The 8737-nt window shown below is 39.9% G+C and overlaps 2 protein-coding genes across 2 annotated transcripts in view; one reads left to right on the top strand and one right to left on the bottom strand.

Annotated features, from left to right (window-relative positions):
- Positions 1-5129, top strand: part of pmpcb (peptidase, mitochondrial processing subunit beta) — a 14902-nt gene extending 9773 nt beyond the window's left edge. Inside the window, exons 9-13 of the mRNA XM_014029416.1 lie at positions 1224-1384; positions 1607-1692; positions 1771-1859; positions 4706-4781; positions 4959-5129. Of these exons, the coding sequence (XP_013884870.1) occupies positions 1224-1384; positions 1607-1692; positions 1771-1859; positions 4706-4781; positions 4959-5023 (477 nt within the window). The 3' untranslated portion in view covers positions 5024-5129. The remainder of the gene's footprint in view (positions 1-1223; positions 1385-1606; positions 1693-1770; positions 1860-4705; positions 4782-4958) is intronic.
- dnajc2 (DnaJ (Hsp40) homolog, subfamily C, member 2) overlaps positions 5062-8737 on the bottom strand; it is a 24098-nt gene continuing 20422 nt past the window's right edge. The window contains exons 14-16 of the mRNA XM_014029415.1: positions 7385-7495; positions 5354-5508; positions 5062-5226 (exon numbers count right to left, since the gene is read on the bottom strand). Of these exons, the coding sequence (XP_013884869.1) occupies positions 5158-5226; positions 5354-5508; positions 7385-7495 (335 nt within the window). The 3' untranslated portion in view covers positions 5062-5157. The remainder of the gene's footprint in view (positions 5227-5353; positions 5509-7384; positions 7496-8737) is intronic.

The raw sequence follows: 8737 nt of genomic DNA, 5'->3' as shown, positions 1-8737 counted from the left end.
CTTTGCGCACGAGTTTATTACCATAATTACTGTAAACACAGAGGAACTTAAATGTTTGGTAGAACATAGATCTTAGTTTATTTCTTAGCTGATATTAAGAAACGAGTCTCTGCGTCTCAGTAGAGAGTTCACATGATGTGATGTTGGAGAGTCTCCACAAACGCTGCGCGCGCCTCATCCTTTGTGCGCAGTCTGTTTGTCTGTCCAGCTTTTGCTCTCCTACTTACAGCATTTTCACAAGTTRTAAAGTGWACTTCCACGTGTCATTTTGGAGAAATCTGCAACAACGTAAACGCCAAGTATGAAACACCTCCACTGCCGGCGAGGGTGCGCGCTCCAGAGCGCGACCATAACTCAGCCTTAGAATCATATGGATGAAACCGTTCCATTGGTCATGATTCAGCTTTGGGTGGACTGGACTGGCACAGCCCCGATCGGTCTGCCAGCTCCCTCTGGAAAGCTCCTGTGGAACCCCAGTAGCACGCGTGGCGCATGCRGCTCGCTGCGTCGCGCTCCCAGAGCGCAGCAGTGCCAAACTAAAAAATTTTTTTTCCTCAAAACGGCTGATGAGCCACTCGTCATCAGAAAATTCTATCTGTTTATAAATAAAAGCTCTTTGTGTTACACTATTTATTACACTGCTCAAAAAAATAAAGGGAACACTTAAGCAACGCACGCTAAGTCCAAGTAAATCAAACTTTTGTGAAGCACATTCAACTCTGTACAGAACAAAGTACTCAATGCAAATATTTCATTGATTAAGATCGGGAGTTAGCGTGCGTTGTTTAAGTGTTCCCTTTATTTTTTTGAGCAGTGTATATCCTCCAGTAAGACTGAATCCGTTCCTGTTAAATGTATTTTTGGCACAACTTTGCACGTCCTTTATTTAACTGCGTCCATCTGGATGTAATAATTGTTAATCGTGGTGTGAACAATAATCATTTTCACATCATGAACAGTTTCTCAGAATCACCTCTAAGTGTCTCCAATGGAACCAAAACCACAGAAACGTGCGTACGCCAGCCCTGGAGTTGGCGTGGGGCTGCGCACATTTCCACGTTCAGTTGAGTTTTGATACATCCGGAGTTTTGCGTGGATAATGGCGTACACACCGTTGATACATGAGGCCCCTGGTTTTTACGGTCATTTGTTGAAAGTTTCTAAACACCAGAAAAAAGTGAGTTATTTTAGTGCTTTGTCTCTTGTTTTTTGTGTGAAAGTAGAATCTGTCCAGCAAACTGGCTCAGATGGCCTGTCAGGGAAACCTGTGTCACAGCTTCCAGTCTTTCAACACCTGCTACACAGACACGGGCCTGTGGGGGCTCTACATGGTGTGTGAGCCCGGCACCATCAGTGACATGATGCACTTCACACAGAGGGAATGGTGAGTGCACCAGGAMGGGTTTAAGTGACAGATGAATAGAATATATCTTTAATGGTGTAGAAAGAAGACCTGAAGTGGGGCTGTGAATGTCGACTCAGCCTTTTTACTGTTTTTTCTACTTACTGCTGTTTAAGCAGGTTCACACTATTCAGCCGGATTGTTTAGTACTCAGCTAATTTTTGGAGTAAGATTGTGTTTAACACATCCATGTTCTCCTGTCAGGATGTCTCTCTGTACCAGCGTGACAGAAAGTGAGGTGGATCGGGCCAAGAATCTCCTTAAAACAAACATGCTGTTGCATCTTGATGGTAAGGCAGCCTGACAGAATCGTGTGGTTGTGTATTGTACTCTGTTAATCTCTGTTGATATGGACTGATTTAATCCAGGATCCACCCCAATCTGTGAGGACATTGGCAGGCAGATGCTGTGCTACAATCGAAGGATCCCTCTGCATGAACTGGAGGCTCGGATTGAGGTGAGTGAATCGCAATCTACACTGTCCAATCCTCAGAACAAGGCCCAGGTTGAGAACATCAAAAATAGATTAGATATGACTTCACTGATACTTTGGGACAATTCCTTCAGGGAAATTAGAGTTCCAGCATCATCACAAAGACAGCAAAAGTGACAGCAGGTATAACAATGCAAATAGAAATAAAATAATTAACATACCATTATAGATTTAGCATTTACATAATTMTTTTACACCAGCTGAAATCTATCAGTGGTGGTGTCTGCTGCTCCTTCCTGTYCTCTGTCCATCTGTCTCAGGTTAGTTCGCATCATTCAGGAGACCGCCCTCATCGGAAAAATGCACCACTACGTCACAAATCGGTTGACGGTCCAAGTTYATATTTTCCAACTCAAGTGTCTGCCACTTTGGACGCGCGTCAAAACGCTTCAGTGTATTATTAAAGGCAAATATAGAAATCCTGGAAGAGAATCCTCACAGTACTGCTTTCCTTATCGACACACCTCGTCTGGGCCTGCTTTCCTGGGGTGAAGCTTCCTCAGCTGTCTTCTGATGGTCCACAGGGATGTAGAGCACGTTTAAATGGGAGCAGAGGAGGAGAGGGCTGCTGTGATGTCTGGGTGGTGGGGTGCTGAGGGAAGRTGGGGTGGCTGCGGTAAGGGTGAGGAGCTAAATGGTTTTGTCAAACCTGTTAAAGTTGTTTAGTTTGTTCACATTCTCCATTGACCCCCCGTGTCTCTGGTCTTTGTGTTGTGGCCTGTGATGGTTTTCGCACCCTCCCAGACTTCCCTCATATTGTTCTGTAGTTTCTGCTCCACCTTCATCCTGTAGCTGATATTTGATTCCCTCATACAGCATTTCACCTCCTGCTGTGCTGCCTTCTATAGCCTCATTCATCAGACGGCTCAGTCGTGTTCTGTCCTCCTTAGATCATTCAGAAAAAGCACAAAGGTGGAAAGGGGAGTAAAATGAGCCTGCCGCTGATGCCTCTAGTCATGTTTCCATCAAGGTTTTTAATGCGCATTTTGAAGTATCACATAAGAAAAGGTGAATGGAAACAGCTTGMTTCGAAAGAACGTCCTCTAATTCGTATCAAAGTTGATACKCTCTCTTGAGGTGGTTTTTGGGGTTTTCGAAAAAGAGTTGATGCGCAAAAAGAGAGATGGAAACACATTTTTCGAATAAGTTCTGACGTAGCGAACATTTACCTCACATGTTGATCAGCTGTTCTCGCTGTCTGTCCGAAACCGGTCCCGGTACCAGAGCGAGTGCAGCCGCGACTCGCAGCTGGAACCTCATCCCCCTGTCAGTGTCTTCTCAGTTATTCCCGTAATGTGAAAAGAATTGCATTACTTCCTCTACGTCTCCCGACTGCATGTAAAATCGCCAAAACTAGTTGATAGAATAATTACAACTTAACCGATAGTAGCAACACGTTCCTGATAACTTCTCTCCATTTTCCTGAGATGYGACTTTTACTYCCYGTTTACTACACGCATGCGTCTGACGTAACTGATTCGCTTCAAGCCAGTTGATGGAAACACGTCTGATTCGCATTTCTTCGTTTTTACATTTTTGCGAATTTTAAAAAATTTGCTCAAAATTCAAATTAAAATCGGATGGAAACACGGCATCTGAGCCCCCAAAGCGAGGTAGTATCAGAGCATGAACCGGGCAGACCCACTTGTGAAAAACCAACCTGCGTTCTGCGGCTCAGAAAATAATGAGCTGATGACATCAGTGAGCGACCGCAGGATTAATCWAAAGATTTATTACTGAGGGAATATTAAAGATGACACAGAACAGCACTTGTTTAGTTAGTTTAAAAAATACTGAACCACAGGATCGTTGAAGTAAGGAAATTACATTGTTTTGTTTGATACCAGACAGACGTAGTCACACAATAAATACGTTGCGGTCCATTTCAGCCAGCTGAGATCTGCTCCAGGCCTCTTTTAGTTCGCAGGTCTGATCATGTATGTGTGATTTAGAGCTAACTGTCTGCAAACGGCGAGGCATCAGCATTCGCCACTCTGCCACACCCACACCATCCTGCCACCAGTCCATGTTGAGAGAAGCATACAACATGTGAAGTCTAAGACAGGGGGAGTTAGCTCAGATACATGTGCAAGAAAAGAGACAAATTGGCAGCTTTGATCCAAAACGTCCAACTTCCAGTGAGGATTGGACCATGACTCCAAGAGATTTTTTTTTTTAGGTCCCGAGACTTTACATGTGTACCAAATTTTATGACTCCAGGTCCAAGCATGGCTTGGGGCTATTTTTTAAATAATTGTACTGTGGAGGAATTAAACCACGCCCCCCAAAAATTGGACTGCATTCCTGTCATGGGGTGGATTAGGATCAACCATAACGAATTGTGTTCAGATTAGCTGAAATGTGGAATTTAGAGCTAAATGTATGTCAATGAGGTGATGTCTAATTACCCCCCCCCCCCATTGTGAGATTGTTTTTCACATTTTTTCCCTTAGTAAATACTTTTATATACTTTGCAAAAAGAATTTAATGTTCTATTGAACCACAGCTATTATTATATTAGTAAGAGTGAAATAACAGACATTAATTCATGTTTGTGGCTATTTATTAAATTATTATATATATAATTTATATTTATATTGATAATTATTGTTGTCTTGTTAATAAATATGGTTACAATGGAAATGTGGAATTCAGGGGGAAAAAAGGAAAAAGTGGAATTTAGAAAAATGAAAATGAATTTTATTAGGCCCAAATAACACTTTAATTTATGTATAACGCTTTTTTGACAGTTTTAAATTAGAACTGTGGTGGAATAAYGTTGCAAACTTTAATGAGTAACTCCTCCACAGGCTATTGACTCCAACACCATTAAGGAGGTGTGCACCAAGTACATCTACAACAGGGCTCCAGCCATTGCAGCAGTCGGTATGTTGACCTGTTTAATGCATCTTTAACAAGACCCTACATCCAACAACTATAAAAYTTCATTTGTTTTTAAGTTATTACCATCAGTCCTCATTTCGGATCATTCAAAGCAGAAGTTGCTGACCTGAGTTGAAGACAGCCTGTGTGAGTTTTGAAAACACTTTCTGTTTTCCTCAGGTCCAATTGAACAGCTGCCTGACTACAACCAGATCCGGAGTGGGATGTTCTGGATGAGACATTAGGAACCATCAAATATACATCATGAAACCAGAAATGATAATTATGTCTTGTGTTTTAGTTATTTCTTTTTTTATTAGAAAATAAAGAATAACAATAATGTTAAAATGACAGATTCTATCATCACTTGTGGTTCTTGTCATTTTTTATTCTTGGCTTCCACTTGTTCCAGAGCAGCTTTCTTGGCTTTAACCATCTCCACCAGTTCCTATCAGACATACAAAATGAGAAAAAAGTGACTCAGCATGTTCAACAAAATATGCTGTAGATCTATCGTTTGAAACAGTAACACCTAAAATTATGAAAGAGTAACTTTTTGTCCAAGTCCGACATACCTTGTACCTCTTCATACAGTCCTTCTTACTTCGTCCAGGAACTGTAGCAGCGATCTTTTCCCACCGTTCAGGTGTGCTCACTGGGTAGGTCTTCAAGGCCTGTTCCAGAAGTTTCTGTTCCTCTGTGGTCCAGGGGGCTGCATTACCTTCACTACCTGAGTCAGACACATCATTTTCAGTATGACGCTTTTTCCTTTTCAGAAACTGAGGAGCACTGAACAGCTCAGCCCATTTTTCTCTTTCAAAATGTCAAACACATGAAGTTGTTACTGAACTGTTTCACAGAGAAAACTCATTTCTTTTCTCAATTTTAAGTTACAGGTTTGATTTGATGCACAGCATTTGAAATTAGAAGTACTTATTGCAAAGTGTAGTTAGTCACATGAATACAGAGTATGCGTTACAAATAGCTCAGCTACCACCTCATGAATCTGTTAACATTTGTTAAACTGACCGAGTTATACCAGTTATTTGTGATTCCTACTGTTAAGCTATCATGACTGGGGTTAAAGTTATTCTTTTGTAGAAGTATATCATAATTACTTTCTAAAGTCTTATTAAAACTGTTCAGTGATTCATAAAATATTTTATCTGTACAAACTGCAGCAATCCCCTCAGAGGTATGTTACCTGCTAACTTGTTTTAGAGGCTGTGTTTATAAAGCATTAGGTTGTCATGAAATTATTGTTTATTTAGTAATAAGTATTAAGTTACTTTTAGTTTRATATGGATCATATCATCTACCTTTAAGGCTGCCCTAGCGTCCGTTGTCATTAGGTGCTGCATGTTTCAACGTTTACTGCTAGCATCTTAAYATATAAAACATCAGAACAAACAGTGGTCACAGTCGCAGGTTATGGGTCTTCAACAAGATAATGACCCAAAACACAGCAAAAAATAAAAAACAAGAATGGCTAAAGGAAACATTTTTGAACTATTGTCCTGATGCATCTCAGTAATCCAGGTAAAAAATCAAAAAGAAAAAAATTGTATATAGGTCTTCTGGACGGGTTCTTCTCTAATGAAACGTTTCATTTCTCCTCCAAGAGACTTCTTCAGTCTGAGAGTTTCAGGCAGAATTCAGGCTTTTAAGCCCTGCCTCCATGTGACTGATACATCACATGGCTATCATTGACACCTAATTAACACTTATTGTTAACGGGGTGGAGTGATACTGGCAATGGCCGCGCTGTAGGAGGGGGACAACTGAAAATGGAGGCCTCCACCTCTGTTTAAAGACCGTCCATCATTAAACAGAGGTGGAGGCCTCCGTTTTCAGTTGTCCCCCTCCTACAGCGCGGCTATTGCCAGTATCACTCCACCCCCTGTTAACAATAAGTGTTAATTAGGTGTCAACAATAGCCATGTGATGTGAGTATCAGTCACATGGAGGCAGGGCTTAAAAGCCTGAATTYTGCCTGAAACTCTCAGACTGAAGAAGTCTCTTGGAGGAGAGACGAAACGTTTCATTAGAGAAAAGCCCGTCCAGAAGACCTACACAATTTTTTTCTTTTTGATTTTTGAACTATTCTGAAGTGGCCTTCTGTGAACCTGACCTAAGTCCTATTGAGCATCTTTGGTAGGAGATAAAACATGCAACAAACCTGAGACAACTGGAGCAGTTTGCTCATGAAGAGTGGAACAAAAAACCTGCTGAGAGCTGCAGAATCTCATTGACAGAAGAATAGTTTTATTGCAATGATTGCCTTAAAAGGTTGTGCAGCAAAAGATTAAGTTAAGGGTGCCATCATTTCTGTCCAGGCCTGTTTTATGAGGTTTTTTTTTTTAATCTGTTGAAGCATTGTTGAAAAGCAATGTATGACTTTCATTTGTTCATTTTTATAGAATATTTATTTATTATTACTTTTGTCAGATTCTAGTTCTTTCTGACAATTGTGGGTTTTTCTTTTATTAAACAAGGGACACCAACAATTCTGTCCACGTGTGTAAAACCCAACTATTCACACCTTAGTCCTAAACCTAACCCCTGCGTATTTTGTTTACAGTTGTAGTAAAGTACAAAATACTTACCATCGAATCTTTCAGAGGGCGTGGCTTTATCTATGGACGGTGGGACTGACGTGTGCTCCTTTTTGAACTTCTCAAAAGCTTTCCTGTTTATCTCATCTTTCTGAAGAGGATCTAAAGAATATAACAAAGTCATTTTATTAAATGAAATTCCAGGTTTGTGTGGGCAAAATGTTCAAATAATTCAGTTTTATTCAAAACATTTATATTCCAATGTTTCATATTTTTCTTCAACAATGGACACCTGTAAAACAAGGCCGGTGTGAAACAAATGTGCAAACGTTTTAATTATGACAAGAATATTAAAAATTATTGTCAGGTTTTATATTTGTTCAACACTTTAGCAATACACTATGTAAACATTGATTACTACGATTAATTCCGTCAGTCTGCTTGGTGCTCCTCTTCAAATATGACAAACATTTAAAAACAAAGTTCTGTAATTTATTAATCATACTTGGTTTATCAACACAATTGAAAAATTGATATATAGCCTGAATTTTATACTTTAGATAAAATTTGGAACATATTTTTACGGAGAGCATTTCTTACCCACTAGAGTGATTTAAATTGGTCATGTGACTAGGGTATAAGGGCATCCAGAGACCGCAGGGTATTAAATCATATTAATCATTATCGGCTAAATACAACAATTAATCATTGTGATTAATTTTTTGWCCAATATCGCCCAACCTTACAGTCTATTTAGTCTTTCAAATCCAACCTGAAACTTTTTACACTCCTTTTTAATTCAAGTTCAGATTGAGCTCCATAATATTAATCTCGAGTTTCCTTGTTCTTTAGTCTATTTTATTTTTGTTAGAGGTTTTGTGTGCAGGGTTCATACACTTTTCCCACAGTAAAATTCAAGAATWTTCAAGGTAGATTTTCAAACTTTTCCATCAACAAACTTCAGAGCAGTGTRTATCTCTGTACGCCTTTCTCCACTGAGCTTTATAACCACGACACACAGCATTTCCTATGTTAAGGGAGCCAATCAACAATCTAAAACACACCACTGAATAAATTTCTATAATTTATAGTATTAATATGAAATGGACATAGGGGCAGAAGGAGTTCAAAACCCATCAGAGGCACAGCAGGCATGAAAGAACATTGCCAAGCCACAGCTATTTTTTGTGGAAATAAACCATTAGCTAATCACATTCAGTAGCGTTTTCAAAAAAATGTTTGGTTGTTGCACATTTTAAAGTGCAGTAGATCAGAGATTCTTAGTGCCACCTTGAGAGCCTTAGAAGAACAACATTTTTTAACTTTGGGCCGCAGAGGGCTGAGGACCTGCATTGATTTTAAATAAGGTGCAATACACTTTCTCACCACCAGTAGCAGTAGTGC

The sequence above is a fragment of the Austrofundulus limnaeus genome, unplaced genomic scaffold (assembly GCF_001266775.1).
Source record: "Austrofundulus limnaeus strain Quisiro unplaced genomic scaffold, Austrofundulus_limnaeus-1.0 Scaffold899, whole genome shotgun sequence".
In the NCBI taxonomy this organism is placed as follows: Eukaryota; Metazoa; Chordata; class Actinopteri; order Cyprinodontiformes; family Rivulidae; genus Austrofundulus; species Austrofundulus limnaeus.
The sequence above is the reverse complement of the archived record's forward strand: the minus strand, read 5'-3'. Positions and strand labels throughout refer to the sequence as shown.